At 37.8% G+C, this 21,397-nt stretch overlaps 2 protein-coding genes and 1 long non-coding RNA gene across 3 annotated transcripts in view; 2 read left to right on the top strand and 1 right to left on the bottom strand.

Moving 5' to 3' along the window:
• LOC144064955 (uncharacterized) overlaps positions 1–5,791 on the top strand; it is a 26,664-nt gene extending 20,873 nt beyond the window's left edge. Inside the window, exon 3 of the long non-coding RNA XR_013296931.1 lies at positions 5,633–5,791. This is a non-coding gene — a long non-coding RNA (uncharacterized LOC144064955). The remainder of the gene's footprint in view (positions 1–5,632) is intronic.
• elp3 (elongator acetyltransferase complex subunit 3) overlaps positions 1–17,087 on the bottom strand; it is a 41,693-nt gene extending 24,606 nt beyond the window's left edge. Inside the window, exons 1-9 of the mRNA XM_077587871.1 lie at positions 16,875–17,087; positions 16,456–16,555; positions 15,358–15,496; positions 15,203–15,273; positions 12,868–12,931; positions 11,142–11,210; positions 8,796–8,950; positions 2,842–3,003; positions 2,625–2,751 (exon numbers count right to left, since the gene is read on the bottom strand). Coding sequence (XP_077443997.1) covers positions 2,625–2,751; positions 2,842–3,003; positions 8,796–8,950; positions 11,142–11,210; positions 12,868–12,931; positions 15,203–15,273; positions 15,358–15,496; positions 16,456–16,555; positions 16,875–16,896 — 909 coding nt within the window. The 5' untranslated portion in view covers positions 16,897–17,087. The remainder of the gene's footprint in view (positions 1–2,624; positions 2,752–2,841; positions 3,004–8,795; positions 8,951–11,141; positions 11,211–12,867; positions 12,932–15,202; positions 15,274–15,357; positions 15,497–16,455; positions 16,556–16,874) is intronic.
• A 681-nt stretch (positions 17,088–17,768) lies between these two features.
• The window catches only part of LOC144064506 (kinesin-like protein KIF13B), a 47,209-nt gene continuing 43,580 nt past the window's right edge, over positions 17,769–21,397 (top strand). Inside the window, exons 1-3 of the mRNA XM_077587118.1 lie at positions 17,769–18,017; positions 18,150–18,255; positions 18,632–18,715. Coding sequence (XP_077443244.1) covers positions 18,646–18,715 — 70 coding nt within the window. The 5' untranslated portion in view covers positions 17,769–18,017; positions 18,150–18,255; positions 18,632–18,645. The remainder of the gene's footprint in view (positions 18,018–18,149; positions 18,256–18,631; positions 18,716–21,397) is intronic.

Genomic DNA, 21,397 nt, shown 5'->3' with positions numbered 1-21,397 from the left:
AGGGGCGTGTCAGTCTCACACACTGATTAGTTATCACTCTATTTTCCATCATTGCAGTTCTTAATCACTTCATTTTAAGTATAACTGTGCAATTAAACAACAAAATAAGCAAAAACTGTTCAAGGTATCAAACTGAGTTGTTGATATCCTCCAGTCACGACCTGTCCTGGTTTGTCATGTTCGAATAATAGTTATGTTTCCAATCAGAAGAAGAGCGAGCCTACTGTTGAGAGACACCTGACAGCCTCTTATTTTGAATCATTTCACAGTCGGGACTGACAATGTTGCTATTCTTGATTCTACCTGAAGGACTTTTTTTTGAGAATACACGACTGTGCATCAAGTAGTAATGACGCATATTGAGGTGGGGCAAAACCAGATGTGACAATGCCACGACCAATATATCACCTTTAATACATCAACTTAATCACGGCATATTATGAAACTTGAAGTATATAACAACGGCAGTCTGAGAAGAATAAAAATTGAATCTGGTAAATAAGGAATTCTAGTGAGCCTATGTTTAAATCCCATACTGCGAGGTGCTTTAAGTTGAACATGAAACAAAAAAAGTTTGTATGGATGTACGTGACACTTTTCACTCTCTTCAACCCAGAGTGCTTGTTCATAAACAATCAGACAAGGTAGAGCATGAAGGCCAAACTGGAAATTAACAGAATGTTGGTGATAAATGGCTAATAAGTGAGATAAGACGAATAAATCAGGAATTAACTGTGGTTGAGTTTATTTTCACTGACTACTCTGTTGTCTGATTACGTTCAGACCATTAGTGTGGTTTTCACTGATCTCGGAAAATCATTTGACACCACCACTCACCAGATACTGCTAACAAAACTACCATAATGCCTTGACATACGAGTGCCCCAACATACGAGAAATTTGAGATACGAGAAAAAATCCGAGCAAATTTTTGCCTCGAGTTACGAGCATACGAGATGATTCCTGATTCGGTAGTCCGGGTGGCCGAGTATGCTAGAAGCTGCATCGCTCTGTCTTTCTTGCCGCATCTCCCTCACGTAAAGATATCTACGGCACCGGGCCGTACAGGTTGCATTTTTTACTGGAGATAACATGACCGAGTCGACAATCTGCGAAAAAGCCAGCGGAATCTACTTGGACTTGAAAGCAAAGCAAGCATCTGAAAAACCCTTCAAAGCGATCTGTGGCTGGTTTGATAATTTTCTGGGATACACTCGGTTCTGAGGCATTGAGGCAAGTTCCACCTCAAAAGCTGCAATGGAATACATTAACATCTTTGCCTAAGTTATCGTACAAGAAGGTTTAAATTTAGTGTAACATAAGATTAAAATTTATTTGTAAGTGTGTGAATATTAATCAAAGTTAATTTTAAGTTAAATTTAAAGTTTATGTTATGAGCTCGTTGCTATCAAGTTCTCTCCTGTCCTTTTCTCTCTTGCTCCTCCACGCACTCCGTGCTACCATCTGTCTGTACTGAATAATGTCACATTTTAGTATTGAAGATCATAACCACAGGATAGGTATTTGTTAATTTGTGAGTAGGTGGTGAATTAGAACTAATAAAATGATGTTTATCCATTGTAATATCCTGCTTTTGGTGCTTTTTCAGAGGGTGGGAACAGATTAATTTGTATTTAGTTATTTTCTATGGGAAAAATTGATTTGACATACGAGTAAATTGACATACGAGCTTGGACCCAGAACGCATTAAGCTCGTATCTCAAGGTATTACTGTATCTAGTTTTAATTTCTTGCCTAGTACGCTAAATTGGATTGAATTATAGATATCTGGGACATCTGGCATGGGTGGGTTGAACACTCTAAATGGCTCCTGGGTATGAGTGTGAGCGTATATCATTTTCTGTCTCCATGTGCCATGCGATTGGCTGGCTATCAGTTCAGGATGTCCCCCGATTGGTGCACATAGTTGGCTGGGATAGGCTCCAGCACCCCCCACCAGCGTTTTGAGGTTAAGCAGTTTGTAAAATCAATGAATGAATATATTACACTGAGCGATTGGTTTCTTTTTTTTGTAGCTTATCAGTACATTATGATTGACAGTAACATAGCCACACACACGCACGCGCACGCACGCACGCACGCACGCACACACACACGCAAACTGTGGTCCTATTCTCCAAAGCACAAAGCTTAGTCGGATAAAGCATTTGCTCTTGTTATGAAAAATTAGATAACTACTTTGCTCACATTGTTGACTGTCAGAGCAACCTAAAACATACTACAAAATAGCTTGTAAAGCCTGATATAATGTACAGGAGGCGCAGAGTTTAGCCAAACAGCTCACTGAACACAGCTGAAAGAGTGTTTGTGATGTATTCAAAGTACTTGCCTTCAACTAGTATAGTGTGAATTATTAGTGGCAAGCAAACGCCTGCTGCACGAGTTTCCTTAAATGAGGCAATCAATCAAAAATGTTGTTGGTAGACACTGACTGAGCAGATCCTCTGACAAGCCATTATAGCTTACTTTTTTTATACTAACGTTAAAAGTATTGTTAATCATATAATACATTAAGGACAATTGCATAAGAATCAAATATGCTCGATTTCCATCTCTAGAACTAAAATAGGAACAATAACAGTAAAAACAAAAAAGAAACTTACAATAAACTGCTCCACATCTCTCTCTATCCCAACATTTGGCAGATCTGGCATCATGTGGGCCACCACTTTAAATCCAGCATCCTTAGCCAGGTGGAAAGACTCGCACACAGCCCGAACTGTGTGGCCCCTATAGGTATATGCACACATGCATTAACCGTTTTGGTAAGGCCATGTCCTTGCTTAGTCTTCCAGACTCTTAACAAATCAGCCTACTGACCTGTTGGTGTCCCTAGCCACATCTTCATAAACACTCTGGACACCGATCTCCAGTCGTGTGCAGCCATAGCCCAGCATGTCACTCAGGTGTCTCTTTAAACAGTAGTCGGGCCGTGTCTCGATGGTGATTCCTACACACTTGGTGTTACTGCGCTCAGAATACCTGTAAATGTCACATTCAAATACAATCACATTACCATTCAACAACATTGTCTGTCTATTCAGCTGTTCCCACTATCCGAAACTTCGTGGGAGGTTGAGTGTTGGCCGGAGGAAAAACGAGTTTAAACATGTTTAAAAATGATTGTTCAACTAATAGTTTCATAATTTATTGAAATATATAGTTAAGGCACAAACCATGGTTTCATTCTCCACTAACAAACCAAGACATTTCACATTGTTGAACTTTTTTTAATTTTTAAAAAATAATTTAGTATGACAGTGGCAACATTACTGGGGTAATTTAGCAACATCAATTTACATGCTGAGAGAATGCAAGGCTCATTACTCGCAGAGTTAACATTAACTGCGTGCGTATTAAGGACATGCAGACGCAATAAAATTAATATGATGGAAAAAGATTTGATTGCAAAGCAAACAATGTTAAATGAGATATTAATGAGTATTTTCTTTATGTTAAAAAGTAATTTAAATAAATTATTAACAGAAAGTTTAGTTTGTAAATTGATATATTTTTGAGGTTTGAATCAGTGCCATGGGTTATGATAACAATGAATGGACAACAGTATATGTACTGTAAAATGTGCTCCTTATAATTATACAGAAAGTCAAGAACGCTTTATCAGCTAACGATTATCTTTCAGTACATTGTTTTGGTTTAATTGCCCTACTTTACGGTTATAAGGGCCGTGATTGCCTTTAATCACGACTGCTGTAGATTTAATTTTATTTTTTAGATACGCAAGAACAAGCTACCTTTTTAAAAATACATGCTATAGTTCATATTTATTATATATTATATATACACATGTATAGTTAATGGGTGAAAATCACCAATTTCATGACAATACAGTACAACAGGGATCCCTAAACTGGTCTTCAAGGGCCACTGTGGGTCCTGGTTTTTGTTCTAACTGATCCACCACATAGAGTTTAACGAATATGGTTTCTGCTAAAACAAGCAGCACCTGACTGCGATAAACTGATTGTAAGACACCAGAGTGGTGAAAAGATGCTGTCCTGCTGAATTGGAATGAAAGCCTGGACCCTCTGTGGCCCTTTGTGGAATACAGCGGTACCTCGAGATACGAGCTTAATGCGTTCCAGGACAGAGCTCGTATGTCGATTTTCTCATAACTCAAACGAACGTTTCCCAGAGAAATGAACTAAAAACAAATTAATTTGTTCCAACCCTCTGAAAAAACACCCAAAACAGGATATTTGGATTGGAAAAACATTTTTATTTGTTCTAATTCGCCATCTACTAACAAATTAACAAATAACGAGTGGTTTAATAGTACTAAAATGTGTTTTATAGTTCTAAAAATAGACGTATTTCGCGGAAGGGAGAGAGTGACAAAGAGAAAAGGCAGAGGGGTGGGTGGGTGGAGAGACTTTTTGCACGGCAATGCGCTCGTAACATAACAAACATTTAAATGAACTTGGATTACGATGCAGACACACAAGAAATAAATTTAATCTAACCTTACACTAAACTTAATTCTAATTTTGTTTTAAATTTTGATTGCTGTCTGCTCGTATATCAAAAATTGTCTCGTATCTCAAGATAAATATTTGTTAAAATTTTTACTCGTATCTCAAATGTCTAATATGTCGGGGCACTCGTATGTCAAGGTACCACTGTAGTTTGGAAACCATTGAAATACAAAGCTGATTCTTTGGAGAAGAATAGGATATTTGCCGATATAACATCTGCTAAGATTCGCAAGGCAATTGATTGCTTTAATATTATGTACAATGTACACATTTAACACAGTGACATTTTACCCAAGGCAACGGGTATGATTTTGACATTTTTTCATGCAGAAAAAATTCCCACACATGAATGAAATCCATTCTTTATAACACGTTGGAATAGCTAAAAGATTACGATGTCGATCAATGTTTTGTGTTTATATTTTTTACTGGATCATTGCTCTACCAACTGATTTCCGATTGTTTATGTATGAAACTTTAAGCAGTGCTTCTCAATGATTTTCAGTTGCACCCCCCCAAAAGAAGAATTAAACATCCCAGGAGTACGGGGTATCAGATTCCCTGATACCTGGGGTCCAGTCCCTCTATGACTGGTGTCAGAGGTTGGGCCAAGGCTGCCCTGTAGCCGATCCTCTTCATAACTTTTATGGACACAATATCTAGACGCAGCCGTGGCGTTAAGGGCGTTCTGTTTGGTGGCCCCAATGCTTTTTGCAGATGTAGTTTTCTTGGCTTCATCAGGCCGTGATTTCCAACTCTCAGTGGAACGATTCGCAACCAAGTTTGTAGCAGTCGGGATGAGAATCAGCTCCTTCAAATTTGAGACCATGGACCTCAGTCGGAAAAAGGTTTTATGCCCTCTCCGGGGCATGGATGAAGTCCTTACCCAAGTTGAAAGTCTTAACATAACAAATTTTCAACAAATCTATCCGTTTCTTGAAACAATTACAAATGAACTCACTCATAGCTATAGTAAAAAAAAATGCAAAGCCTATTTCCAACTGTGTGAAGTTGTGAACCAAAATCTCCGCCAAAATCATCACAACCGTCTGCTTTCATTTTCCAGCGACTATTAGCTCCTCTCATGCCTGCTCACATTTCTTCTGATTCTGTAGGCGCTGCCAGAAAATATCCATTTTTTTACAGTCTGCTGGCTGATCTACACCAATTATATCAGGTTGTGCTGCTGAGAGGACAATCAGATTGTGTGAAATGAATCAATAAGAAGTCTATTATCTTGGATGATTATCTTGAGGTATCTTGCTGATGTGAAAAGATATGGTGCAGTATGGCCAAGATGAGAGGTGAGTGTCATTCATGGTCACACACCTTATAAACACAAACATACACACCAAGCATGTCCCCCTTGCCACCAAAACTATAACAATTACTGCAATCAAAGGATCTTAACAATGGCCTGCTGGTAGCTGATAATATTTTTTCTTAAACACACACACACTCACACACAAATTGTAAACACATTCCTATGCGGAGAAAATGACGCCTAACCAAGTCCTCTTTTCCGTCTTATCAGACTACGCAAGTAAACAAACAAAGGCTGATGAAAAAGCTATTTGGTCCAAATTGTCTGAGGTCTTTACCTCCATAATAAATCCGTAATTCCTCTTTGACTTTTAATCATTTCCCAAAGTTGCGAGCAGGCGTGTGCCCACTTCGATTCAATGCTCAGTACCAAGTGAAAAATCAATCAAAAATTTAAAAATAAACAAGTGCTGGCTATATTACTCAGGACTTTTGGATCGGAGATCTAATTGAGTCTGCTGACACTAACATTAAACTTCCAACTAATGGAATTGTACCCTTATTCTTATCTGATGGAAATACTATATTGCTGTTGTGGTGATTTTGGGTCAAGAGTATACAGAAGGTCAGTTTTTATGTACACTCAGATTACAAATACAGGATGTCATTCGCCTGAAATCAAACTGGCCAACAAACTACTCCCAAAAAGCCGCAAAGCTACATTTGACCCCTATCCTGTATTATAGTTTAGCCTCAACTAGAAGATATCAGATGGAGAAACAGCTCCCTCCAGTGTCTTTAGCAATATTACAATCATTTAACAAGGGTGGATACAAATTTAGCATGTTGGTCAACAGAAAGTGTTGGTGTTTATTTAGTATTTTGTAAACTTCAAATCACAAACAAATGGATGAGAAACTTCTGAAATCTAATCAAGTATTTTTCAAATAATGAGCTGTAGTTTCCAAGTTATTGATATCTGAATTTTGATTGGACATAACATGTTGCCATGTCAGTGGAAATTTTAAAGTTCTTATTTAAATCAATAAAATCTTAGTTACTTTGAGTTATATTTTCCAACCAAATATGACAAAAATTACTTTTTTTTTACAGCAGGAGTAAGCATTTTGCATTTGGTTACCTTGGTAATAATAGATAATATAAAACGTTACATTGTATATACTATACTACTTGTACATTTGTGGTTTTATGTGAAATCATTTTTTTCATTAGTATTTTAATAACATCGTAGGATTACAGTCTTCCCTCGATTATCGTGACTTCACTTATCGCAAATTTTACTTCTTCGCGATTTTTTCTGCTATTAATGATTTTAAAAACAATTTTAAGTTCATAAAAATGGGAAAATGCACACTGAAACTCGTAAGCAGAAGCCACTCTTGCTACTAGGACTCAGCACTGAAGGAAAAAAAAGGTAGTTATAATAGAGGCGACCACTGTTCCCTCTAAGCTGCGCGCGTGCGCAATTGCGCACTACTCTCGTCTTCTCTGCGCAGCAGCAATCCTATGGCGCGCAGTAAAAAAAAAAAACGGATTTTTTTTTTTTTTTTTTTTTTTAATTTTTTATTTTTTTTATTTTTTTTTTTTACCCCTTTCTTCATGATGGCGCCGTTTAAGCGGCAGCCAGTGGCAGTAGCTCTGTCCACTTATGTTTTTCGTGTTTTACAGCATGTTTTACATGAAAAATTAGAGGGAACATTGACATGCACCTGCTTGTGGCAGGTGTGATACTGGTGTGCCCATAGCGAGCAATGATGATGTCGTGACCGGATGATTCGCCTAAAGACGTTTCGCCGACGGACGTTTGACAGACGGACAGGTCTCCGAATGAACGTTCGTTCAAACAGCGTTTAATGATTAAATACAAATACTAGTATTTGTATTTAATCATTAAACCCTGTTTTCAGCTGGATTTGACCGAATTTGAGAGCATTTTGAGCCGTTTGGCGAATGGACGAATATGGACATTTTTTTGCCTCCATCGCGATATCATCACGACATTTTACCGAGGAATTCACTTCCCTGGGCTCGGTTCTAATGTCCAAAGAGCTCCAGTATTTGTATTTAATCATTAAATGCTGTTTTAGGATGGATTTGACCCGATTGCTGTCATTTTACGGCTCGGTTCTGCTACATCTGCCCGCCCAAGAGTGCTTATTCCCGGGCTGCCATTGATGGTAGACTAACATTGATTTTTACTATAATTTGGACAACACCGGCGGCGGGCCGGATTAAAAATCCTAACGGGCCGTATATGGCCCGTGGGCCGAGGTTGAAAAACTTGTACACACACGATCCGGGGGCGGGGCGAGCGCGCGAATCCCGTTTCGGCGAAACCTCCGTTCGGCCGAATGAACGTTCGGCGGAACGTCCATTCGGCGACCTGCCCGTCTGTCAAACGTCCGTCGGCGAAACGTCTTTAGGCGAATCATCCGAGTACCGATGATGTCGCTCACACTGGTACTCAGTGCGCTCAGGGAGGTTGACTTTCTGCTCAGACCAACGAAAAATTAGAGGGAACATTGGAGGCGACCCTACTTCGCAATTTTTCGATTATCGCGGCCATGTCTGGTCTACATTAACCACGATATTCGAGGGATTACTGTTGTGCCCTTTTCCCATATTGTTAGTGTACTGCCTCCATAAGTCAGTCATTCTTTAGTTGTTTGCTGAGTTGGATTATCATTAAATTTACTGAATCATCTGAGGTTTCTTACAACTTTGGAGTGATTTTTCATTTGTGCTTACCGTATTTTCACGACTATAAGGCGCACCGCATTATGAGGCGCACCCTCAATGAATGACACATTTTAATTTTTTCCATATATAAAGCACACTGGATTATAAGGCACCCTGTCTATTTTGGAGAAAATTTAAGACTTTTAAGTGCGCCTTATAGTCGTGAAAATACGGTAATTTAAAAAAGAAATATAAGAGAGGCATTTTAAGATCGTAATGTATAAAAAGTACAAAAAAACATTTTTGAGTACATACCTTACAGCCTCAGCTACATTGTTCGAAGTATGTCCGGACAAAGCATCGTGGAGGTTCCTAATGAAGTAATCTCTGTAGTCTTCAGACAAAGCCATAAAGGTTCCACCCATCACTATAAACTCCACTTTATCAACACTGTGGCCCAGTTGCTTTAGCTGAAGATCACATACAACAAATCCAAAAGCAAAAGATTAATAACAAGAAAAATCTACGAGCAAACATTTTTATCAGCAGTAGATCCAAAATTGGCCTCTGGTGTCAAATGGAGGTAATTGCGCTATTCTGCTGCTAAACATACTCTTGCACCTGGCATTTAATCGTATTTCAATAATTTATAAAGGGAAGTGTTCCCTAGTTGAGATTTGTTTTCCTTATAGGAAACATATTAGATGTGAGGGGGAAAATAGTTCGACTCCATATTGTTACCAACAATGAAAAGGGTTCCTTCTAATGGACTCACAGGATTCACAAAATTAGTCTTTTAGAATTTGAGTGTTTTAACAATGACACTATTTAAACTTAATTGTGCTTTTAAAATGTTTTACAAGAGGCAGTAAAATACAAGAGACTCATTGAAAATTGGGAAGATTTGCTTGCACTTAGCAGAAATATATTACGATGCATCAATCTGAGGAAATCAATACCCGTGTTTAACCCAATTTAAGCAGTAAATTACTAAATACTTCGTTTTAAGAGCAAACCAAAACATGTCTTTTTTAAATATGTGTTTTAAAATCTTTATTGAAACAAGACACCTATTTTAAATTAGAAAAATAAACCTTAAACAAAATTATAACCATAAGGATCTAGTCTCTACTTACAGAAAATGTGCATGCTTTTTGTTCAATCTAGACCTACACCATTAAAGAAAAAGCTACATATACACCCAGGAAGAAAGGGGTTGTTCTTGTACGAAGGAAAAGGGTGAATATAGTGTGTTTTTTCTTCCTTCTGACAGTTACTCAGAGCTGCCAACCTCCGTCGACCCCATTTCAGGAGTACCGAGTGAATGGGATTCACGCAAAATTGATATAAAATATTTTAAAAAATAACGCAGGACAATTTAATTCAAACTGTTAATATCATGTTTTTACATTAATTGAAATATTGTGTGTTTTCAAACTATTGTAAAAGTACAGCATAATGAAAATAAGTTTATCTTTGTGTTTGGGTCCTTCTACGTGCGTTTTACAGTCAGTAATTCCACCTTATGTCACGCTGAAGTCGCATTTGCATGTTGTGCAATGTCCAAATGTCGGTCCATTTTGAGATGGCTTTAACATGGGATATTTCATCGAATATGAACCAATAAACTTCTGCAAGTGTCTGGGTTTCTTATTAGAAGTTTCATCCAAATTACCATTTCTTTCAAAACAAAAGAATGGTGGTTTAGCCAGCCTTAGTAATAGTACTTCCCTTTTGTAAAAAACCAACGAAAATGTTAAAGCGATTGAGGCGACCTATGCAATCGATTCTGAATTGATTTCCACGCTTAGGTCGCACAGGACGAATAATTTGTCATAAGTTGTAACTCGGATGATTCCTAATGCAATCGTGTTACAGAATTCATCCAGTTTACAGTGTAGTTGAATCAAATGCGGAAGTAAGATGCAGAAGCCGTAGCGATGGTGTGAATTTCGAAGCATTTAAATGGGAGATTTGGTACTTTTCCAAAATGGTTTCTTTAAAAAAGAAATTTAAGTGCCACTTTTTTGGATTTACAGCGTTTAGGTAGGTTGTCAGGAGTCCCGGAGTTTGCGTTACTTGTCCGGGTAAACTCCTGAAATTCCGGAGAACTTGGCAGCTCTGGTTACTATACATGATTAGCACAGATAGACGTTAAAAGAAGCTGAATATTTGGGACTTCTAAGCAACTCTGAATTAAAAATCAATTCAATGTTTGGGTATCATTACAGGGCATCATGGTGGGCTCAGTGGAGTTGCAGCTCATAGTAAGTAACATTCAGTTTTGCCAGCAGATTTGCAGGAGTCTGAAAAACTGCTCTTTTAAAAAGCTATTAAAGAAAGATGATTCATCTCTCTACAACAATTGTCATTCCCTTCAACGATACACTTCATTTAGTATTTAATGTATTGTATGTATTTACAAACCATATAAATCTTCCAGCTATGATATGAGGCTTTACTTTAATGACTGCATTGTTGGAGTGTGGTTTAGGGTGAATGGGAAATAGCTGAGAGAGATTAAATTGATGAATACTTTCCAGTTTGTGTGGTGGTGCTTTGCATACTGGAACAGTAACCTTAGGACAACGATGTCTATTTGCGTGTCATCATTGGTCAGTGGTATCAATCTCCACACTAAAAGCGTGCAAGATGACTAACCTGCTCCACACGGTGCCTGGTTTGAAGATAGGGATCATATCGGGCTCGGATGGCTCTCATTGAAGTTGGCTATGACGAGAATGACAACAGATCAATTCAAAACATGTCAAAAGACTAAAGACCAGGAAAAAATAATAATTTTAAAACATTTTTTCTGTTAATGTGACCAGTACAACTTAATTGGGAAAAAAAGCAAGACAGAAATCTGGACATTTGACTGATTGAATGAATTCTGTAATCCATCATGTCAGGTATTAAACTTTTTGGGTAGAACAACCTTAAAATGTGGGAGGTCTTTTTTGTGGTCCAGTACGCAAACTGAATGTGAATATGAATTTTGAACACTGTCTTCAAATCGCAATTAAAACCAGCTAATAGTTAGTGTCTGGTGGATGTGAAATAAAAGATGGTTTCATAGTGTTCAATATCAATTTGATCACAATGCAACATTTGAAGTCATCGTTTTTTGGCTGTCTTTTCTCCTGTCAACATAGCCATATAAACATAACTTTACATTACCTTGACAGTTTGTATATATACTCAATCATGCGGGGAAAAAAACAATGAAGGTACCGTCACTTCGTTAGTAGTCTTTTTTATTATTTTGTTTATGTTCTCTAATTTCTACAATGGTTCAAAACATAACATTTTCTATCAAACGTACTCAATTATTCAGTTTTAGGAAAACAGCAGACAAAGTGGAAAATGTTTGTTACCAAATGGTTTTTTTGCTAATCTTGCTATGCTTCATTTTTTTGAATAGAATCTTGTTTTTAAAAAAATGTATGATTTAAAAGTGGTAACATTTAATCCACAGATGCTGTTAAAAATTATACTTATTTTGTTCATTTCACATACTTTTGCTGTAACAAATATTTGTTTTGTCTAAAATTAAAATATTTTCAATTTACCATTTATTTACCCCAACATAAAAAAACAATACGTTTTCGAACTGCAATTGCAATACCTTAATATTTTTGCTCGAAGTTATTATATAGTCAGAATCTGAGTTCAAGTTTTTTTTTAGCAGGATGCATTTTAAAATGCAAGTCATAACGGGATGGCAACACTGACTGCTTTTCTAAATGATCTAAATAAACATACATATTTATTATAATTAGTACAAGAATAGGCTTCCCGCTAATTCCCGCTACGGCTGACTGGCGACAAGTCTGGGGTGTAGTCTGCCTTTCCCCCAAAGTCACCTGGTGCATGCTCCAGCAACCCCCGCATTTTTTTGTCGCGGTCCATGTGGTAGTTTCGATTACATCCGGAGGGCCGTTATGTCTTCCAACTAGGCTGCCAAAATTAATCGATTAATAAATTGACTGCTTTCTCGGTTGTGCTAATCGATAGATAATTTTTGGACATTTAAATTAGTACAACTCGTTTGTAATTATTGATTTAAAATGAGGAAACAGTAAATAATCTACAATCTTCATTTGAATTTCATCACAAAACAGAAAGTTGGCACTCATCATTTACTTTCTCGGACCGCACAAAATGATGCGGTGGGCCAGATTTGGCCCGCGAGCCGCCACTTTGACACACGTGCCCTAGGAGAATTGGATTGGATTGGATAACTTTATTCATCCCGTATTCGGGAAATTTCATTGTGACAGTAGCAAGAAAAGGCATAGTTATAAGTTAGACAGTACAGTCGCAAAGGGCGCGGTACGGAAGATGAATGATATTAGGTCAGTAAAATTAAAAAGCCCTCTCTTACTTCATAGCCAGTGTAAGACTGTGTGGAGTACTCAAAGTCCGAGTCAGGCCCACCAGGACAGTACCTAAAAAGATAAACATGACAGGATATAATAATGACAAAAATCTGAATCACCTTTACAGGTTAAAGCGGTAGAAGCATTATTTTTCTACATTGGGTTAAATAGATGAATGATGATCGGTTCAATTGTTAAAATTATTAATAAAATTCATTCATGATTGCATATCGTTGAGGTGCTGTTTTTGCCCATGGACCCTGGACACGGAAACATTCTGATGTTTCCGTGGAGAAAGACTTCCAGATGGCTTCTCAGAAATTGTGGTCCACCATCCATCTGTGAATTGTGGAAATAGGGTAACGCTGACCTCAACTGAATGATGTGAGTCGGTGGGCTGAATACAAATCTACCAATAGGTTAAAATCATTGAGGTGCTTAAAAAGATTCTTACTATGTCAGATCTGCCCTGAGTGGCTACATTGCCTCTGCATCAGGACTAAGAAAACATCTCAGGCCAAACGCCACCGTTTGCGAATGTTGGCAGCGATCAGACAGAGGAAATCACAAGGGCTCTCACAAGAACCCGCAAATTCAGGCGCAATCTCGAGATAATGTCAGTTCTACAGAAACATCCCACTGTGACTACCACTTGTGAATAAACAATGGGTAAGTGCAACCTTTTTTTGTTGTTTGCTCACGAAATAGATCATTGAATTACCATTGTCAACTGAGTTTGTCTTTTTTTCTGCATGAGGACATTACGAGCTCAAGAAAAAAATAAATGAATACATACCTGTCAACTTATAAGTTTTCCCGTATTTTATACGTTATTTTAATCATTTCAAATTGTGTACGCCGTGTAACAACTTGTGTATGGGATTTTTTTTCAGTCCGTTTTTTTTGTAAAACTGATCTCGTTTTACCCATTACGGCTCTAATCCGGATGTGCCGCGTTGTATTTGTACGGTTTATTATCGCTTAAAAAGAGGAATTGCAATCATTAATAAGGGGTGCAATTGACCGAGGTTGACAGGTATGTAAATATCTGATGTGTTCATGGAAATAGAAAGTTTGGACAGATTCCACGAACCTCGTTAACAACAGTACAGTGGTACCTCGACATACGAGCACCCCGACATACGAGCAATTCGAGATACGAGTAAATTTTCGAGCAAATAATTATCTCGAGATGAGAGACAAATTTTGAGATACGAGAAAGCCAGGTGGCCAAGACATGAGAGGCTGTTTATGATTTTAGCGCACTGTCTTTTTTGCCACATCTCTTTCGTGTATAACAGATATCTACGAGCACTGGGCGGAGCGTTGCATTTTTTTCAGTGTTTTTTTCCCCGTCACTCAGCGCGAATGGCGTAGCGATCGCTAGTACGAGGAGTATATATTACTTCTCGTTGGCAAGTGGCCGTGCGTTATCCTATTGTGAGGACATTTGTGTGCATCATTTTCTGAATATTTTGAAGGGAACACAAAATCAAACAGCCCATCGAAAGTCAGTGTGGAGGCGGGGCAAATAGAGCCAACCCGGCCGGGAGAAGAAAGGTATAAAAATGTAAAACAAATCTAGAATTAAGGTTAGATTAAACTTATTTTTGAGTGTCTGCATCGTAATCCAAGTTTAATTAAATTTGTTTATGTTATATTACGATTCACCGGTGCAAAAAGTCCCCCAACCCCCCCCCCCCATTTGTCAGATTGATTATCTCATCCCATCTCATTTTCTGAACCGCTTTATCCTCACTAGGGTCGCGGGTCATGTTGATCAGTATGCCTGAAAATATCTACAACTTTGTGAATAAAAACTGTAAGCGTGTAATTGAGCCTTAAGAGTTGCATTGACGTCTGGGTTTCCCTTCTTCTCCCATGACTTGAGCGTGGCTATGCGTAAGATTGATAGATTGAGGTATGGATGGACAATTTGATCTGAAACAAATATGTGTTATGTGTGTCTGTGTGTGAAGTGGCCTGGTGGTGTAGTGGTTCACGCGCTTGACTTTGGTGCAGGCAGGTGTGGGCTCAATTCCCGCTGATGTCGGTATGATTGTGAATGTGCATAGTTGTCTGTCAATTTAAATGCCCTACAGCTGACTGGCAACCAATCTGGGGAGTAGTCTGCCTTTTGCTCGAAGTCAACTGAGTTAGGCCCCACGTCAAATGAGGTGTTGTGTATTCTTTTTAAAAAATGTTAACTAATACAATGTGGTCATGTTCAAATGAATGTTTGATATGAATTAAGATCCTCTTACAACACAGACAATTAATTCCCCAGAAAAAAAGAAATTGCTTTAACTAAGTCATACAATTGAAATAGGGAACACGTACACACAAATGTTTCCAGTGAAGCTGATGTGTGGACATCGATGTGGTTTGCACATCACAGCGACCACTGCAATCTGTGGGATAGGAAAAAATAAAATCTCACTCTTTTACAGATATTATAAACAGTATATAGTATTACAATTCAGAGAGACACATACCCCACTGGCTGTGCGAATTGGTTTGGCCTTTAGCTTGGGTACCAGAGCGCGGCGGTATTGTGGAGGAACAGCAGCTATAATATCTACCAAACGAGGCTGAAACTCCAAGCCATATTTGGCAGAAGTCTTTGTTTTTACTCTGTTTAAAGAAAGCAAACAAAGAAGAGTGATTAGCTCACATGTGTTAACATTTTACTTTGATAATTCATTCAGTGTTTACAAAAAACAGCCTAATGAATCTTAAATTGACACGATGGGCTATATATATATATATATATATATATATATATATATATATATATATATATATATATATATATATATATATATATATATATATATAAATAAATAATTTATTTAATTATTATTTATATATTTGTTTATTATCTATTTATGTCTAAAATGCCTTTTCCTGTGTCTGTATTCTCACCCTCTGGCTACTGTGACAATGAAATTTCCCGAATACGGGATGAATAAAGTTATCTAATCTAATGTATAACAGTCCGAGGGTTTTCTACTATCATGGTAATTTATAGTGGTAAAAAACTCCTGCTAAATTTTAGAACTGATTTAATACATTGTTTAAGTAACCTAGAAAGGATTATATTTATCATTTCAATGATGTAAGCATCTGTTGCAATTGTAGATTTTTTCATAACCTATCACCCATACATGAAATAATGATATTTTATTATGTGACAAATGCTTCACCACCCTGCAACCGTAACAAGGTTAAGCGGTGTTGGAAATGAATGAATATTGTCTAATGCAGGGAGGGGTGTCCAAACTTTTTTCCTTCAAGATCTACTTTTCAAGGAATTAACCTTCCACGGTCTACATTTTTTTACAGGCCACAGACAAAGCTCAGCCATTATTTATGTTGATTTATACCTCACATTAGACAATATGTATGGAAGAGGCATGAAACAGGGGTGAAAATCCAATCTCGATTCATGTTAAAAGCTGACTGCGGACATGCCAATTTCATAAGAGCCTAGCAAAGAAAACTGAGGGGAGAGATCCAAATTTTATTGTTGTGCGATCTACCGGTAGATTGCGATCTAGGTAAAAGCACCCCTAGTTTAACGTGTTACTCACTTGTTGAGGTTGATGTCTTTTCCATCTTCGTGGGCTTCAACCAGCTGTTTGATGACATCGGCGATTGTCATCATCATCAGTTCAGCTCGACTAAGATCACCTTCGGAGATTTCCCAGGACAAACATTTAGGAACAAATTGCAACTTCACAAGAGCAATATTACACTCAAATTTCAATGGGTAGTGGCAATTGCGAGTCCAGCACTTCATAATCCATAGAAATTAGCACGAGATAATTCCGTGGCCACGAAACATTGATTGATGGCTTTCTATTAAAGATGTAGAGTTAAACTTCAGACCGATACACATAATTATAACTATTTGCAGCGAAAATAGATGATGAGATGAGGTTAGCCATAGCAATGAGCTAAGTCATAGCGATTTTAGACATATATTACAAACAAATGACGGGAAACTCACTCTTTTTCTTTGGCTTCCCCATTGTTTTGTAAAAGTTAGCAGCCCAAACTTTGTGGAGTAGAGAACTTCAGGCAGGCATGTTCACGTGTAGGCGAATGTTGTCAACCATAAATATCACATATATATGTGGATGGATGTTTAAAGATGGATTCGGCAGCGTACGTAGTGAGCAGCCATCTTGCAACAGAAAGTAGAGTGGATTTCTCCAGTAAAATCTGTTTAACTCGCTGGTAGTCAGAATCCTGACTTTATTCAATTTTTACTTTGACTGTTGTGTCAGCATCTTGGCCACCTTTATTTATTTTCTTCAGTGGCCCTAATCGTCTTCCGTAGATTTCAAAGTACACACGCCTTTATATAATTTCTCAAATGGCCCCGCTGTAAAATGGCCTGAAATTGATAACGTAATTACCCGTTAGTTTAAGACGGACATCAGACATCTAACTTTATATGTATGTGTCAAATTTATGTTGTAAACATCCACGTTGCATCTGAACACGGCTTGTCGTTCAGCAATCGCTGCTGTCGTAAAATAACGTAAACAAGACAGTTCAACAATATTTATGTGCTCAACACACAAAACTGGTTTATAAATTGTTTTCAACTGCCTTTTTTTCTGTTTGTCTTGCCTTCTTTCGGTGGGGGAGTCTGAACCCCCGACATATATTATTTATTCCCACGATATATAGTTCAAATGTCACACATACTCAAGCAGAGAAGCACAAATATGAAATACATTAAGTGGTTTAATTAAGGAAAAAATACGGTGGGATTGTATATAATGGCTAGATTAAAAAATAAAATAAAGAAATAAATAACAATAGATTGTATATATTAAGAATAAATAAAGTTTAATCTAAAGTACACATTGCTTTATTTTCTATTCATTTCACCTGACGCACGTGTGTGGATTGGCATGGGTGGAGAGTAAACTTCGCTTTATATACACATTGTACTTTGCGACACATTATGATGAACATTCTGGTAGTGGATATTAAAATAAAACTTTAATATCAGTGGATACATTCATTATGAAGTATTCTAGATTTTAGGTAACAGAATGGTTCTACTGAAGTCATTTTAAGATCTTTTAAGTACGAGTGGCTGGTTTCTCACTGTCTTGGTGGCAAGGTTGCTGAGAAGGTAAATACTAACAGATTTGTACAGCTCACAGAAAGATAGGGTGGCGATGAAGTGACACATGCAGCAGTTGAACAGGTGGTTTATAGATCTGGTGTGTACTGGTAACTTGTAGCTTGCTAAATCTCACCGCAGTAAATCCCTTGAGCTGCGAGGTGAGAGATGGCTTGACGGATCTTTACCGGAACTTTCAGGAAATACAAACAGGTGGACGAACCCACGCAGTCTCCTGCGGACCACCGTAAGTGACTTTTAAAACACCTACAAATATAAAGGAAGCTCCATTTGAGAAAGAGAGGCACTTTCGTTTAATTTTTTAGAAATCCGATTTAAAAATAGTTACGTATGTTTGTCAACCAGCTCTCGAAGCGACCTTGGCTAAGTGAAAGAGACATGTGTATTGTCTGTGTGCCTCCACGTAGTTATTTCTTTAATAATTTCATTAAAATTGTAGTGTAGCTTTTGTTTGAGAAAGTGTAGTACAGCTGCAAGCAAGTATACTGTCATAAATTCGCGTCGTACCTGCTTGGCGGACAAACTACGCAAACACGGCGGGGATTAACGATGTTGACTGGACTGGAACTTTCAAATTAACTATCTTTATGATTCCATAATAGGTCAGACATCAACCATGGATGACAGCAAACTCAATAATTCCAACGTTAAAGTCGCTGTCCGTGTACGACCAATGAATAGGAGAGGTGAGTTGAAATATCACACACAGTCACCATGTACGAATTTATGATTTAGCGCCCGAGTGTATAAATATGTTTAATACAGTAGTCTCTACTTACGAAATAATTGGTTCAGACCTTTTTTCGTAACTTGAATATTGCGTAAGTAGAGCAGTACTTTATATGTAAATTCTCTAATTCAGTCCACTGTCCTCACACAACTACCAACTCAAATTGGTCAAAGTGCCCCAATTTTTTTATGAAAGATGTGGGAAACACAAAATTCTGAGAAAATTATAAGAAAACGATGTATTAATGTCTTAAAAGGAATAACAAGCATACAAAATCTGTCCGTGTTGAAACGCAGGGGAACAAGAGGAAGCTAACGGTAGACAAGAGAGAGCAGACAGAAACAAACACATGAACACACATCTAATAAACAAAATGAAGAATTCAAAACATAATTATATTGAATTTTTAATGTTTTTCATTAACGTTTTATGGTTTCTTTGGGATCTAATGTTTCACCCACTTTATCTATTGCCCCTGCTTCTCAGCTGTTTGGATTTAAGTTTCCCTGGTGTTTGTCGACAGACGTTTTTTTTTTTAGAAAATCAATATAAAGACAATTGCCTTTGACAACTTTTAATAATGTTTCTAAAATGCACAAGACAAACGTCATCAAAGTGAGCGATTGCACGACTTGTGAAAGCTTTTTCAGGATGTTTTTTCCACGAAGTTGGAAAGGTCGTTTCTCCCCTGTTTTTTTCTGATTTGTGCTGTTGGAATGGTAGCTGCTTCGTCCTCCGCTGCCTTCTCGTTGAATTCCTCATGTATTGCCGAGCGTTGCATTGACTCCTGCTCCGTTGAGAGTTTGTTTTGGTGCCCCTCGACCAACTCGTCAAGGTCCTCCCTACTGACCACAAGCCCCATCGCCTACCCCTGCGACACAATTTCGCCCACTGCGGTTCAGGTTGAGGCTCGACTGTGAGTGTGTCGAAGGCACTCGGTGGCCACAGCTTCTTCCAAGCATAAGTTTAAGCAGACATCGGGTTAGAGAAACATATAGGGTTGCTGTGAGACAGCCAATGATAGCCCAGTAGAGTGTAACGAGGTTCTAAAGTGAGAATCAATGCACATGTGACAATATTATCAAATAAAATAACGGATAAGGAATGCATTTACTTATTGGGGGATTTTGTAACCTGGATCTTTTTCCTATTTCGAGGCACTCTTTACATACAAAAAGCTTTCGTAACCTGAAAATTTTGTACCTAGAGGCATTCGTAAGTAGAGGTATGACTGTATGTCCATCCAGTTCTATTGGCCTTCCTGGACTATTTTCCATTGTTCTTTTCAATCGCAATAAATAAAAGTTTGCATGCTGTTGTAAACGGTTTGACAAGCTGGCGGCTGTTTCATTGGAAAGTCATGTAATGAAAGAGGCGGAGTTCTACCACATCCTGAATGTACAAGGTATAAATACTACAAGGTGATTTGAATTGAGGTGTCAGATGGTCCATTTACTACTTTTGTTTGGATCATTATAGAGATTTGTGGGAATTAAAAACAAAAAAAAACCCTGTGTCATTCTGGGTTTGCAAAATGTACTTGCCTGTGTAACAAAACCAGCTGGTCAAACACAACATGTGATTGTAAATTGCAGTTTGTTCGACCCACTAAGACCTGTTTGGGCTTTTTATTCCTCACTGTTAAGTTGAGAGAGTTTTTGGGTTGGGCACATTCAGAAGGAACAGGAAGGAAAAGCTATGAGCAGCCCAATAAAGTATTGAAGACAAATGTGTAAATTGGCAGAATGCAGACACACCCACACACAAAAAAGGAGCAGTGCAATTAAAAATAACAGCACATGAAACGACAATTTAAACAGGAAAGATGCTATAGGGAACAGTAAATATTACAATATCCTTCAAACTGACAAAACGTCTCCCAGTGAGACAAATCTTTAACACGAGCAATCTTACACTTTGACGAGAGCAACTTTAAAACAGTCAAATACACGGGCACAAACTGGCTTTCGACTATCAAATAGATGTTCATATGCTAATGATAGTTTCTTGCATTTTAGTGACCCGTAGTTGTAGTTCTAGTTTGGCTAAATTGTAAGTGGACTGAATGTTGCCTTAGAAAAAATTGTATTTTATGATTTTATATGACAACTTAAACAGGAAAGATGATATAGGGGAGCCGCCTTGTTGTGTAGAGGTTCACTCGCCTGACTTTGGTGCTCGTTTCCTTCTGGTGGCTGTATGATTGGGAGTACGGATGGTCGTTTGTCTCTCTGTGTGGCCTACGACTGACTGGCGCCTAGTCTAGGGTGTAGTCTGCCTTTTATCCGACGACAGCTGGCTTAGGCTCTGGCACCCCCGCAACCCTTTCGAGGATGGGCGGTATGGAAGATGAATGTTAAAAAAGATGATATAAGGACCATCAAATATTAGAATATCCTTCAAACTTACAAAAATTCTCCCAATGAGACAAATCTTTAACATGACATATCTTACACTTTGACTATTTTTACTTTTTAAAACTTTATAGATTATATTTACATATTAATACATTATAGTCTTTTCATATGCCTGTAACTGATATTTAATAATTACACTTCTTGAGAATTGTACTTGTGTACTTATATTTTCGTATAGGCATGAAAACGTGTAGTATGGTATGTAGTAATAATAGGGGTGA

Source organism: Stigmatopora argus, chromosome 19 (assembly GCF_051989625.1).
Source record: "Stigmatopora argus isolate UIUO_Sarg chromosome 19, RoL_Sarg_1.0, whole genome shotgun sequence".
NCBI lineage: Eukaryota > Metazoa > Chordata > Actinopteri > Syngnathiformes > Syngnathidae > Stigmatopora > Stigmatopora argus.
This window is presented reverse-complemented; position numbering and strand designations above follow the sequence as displayed.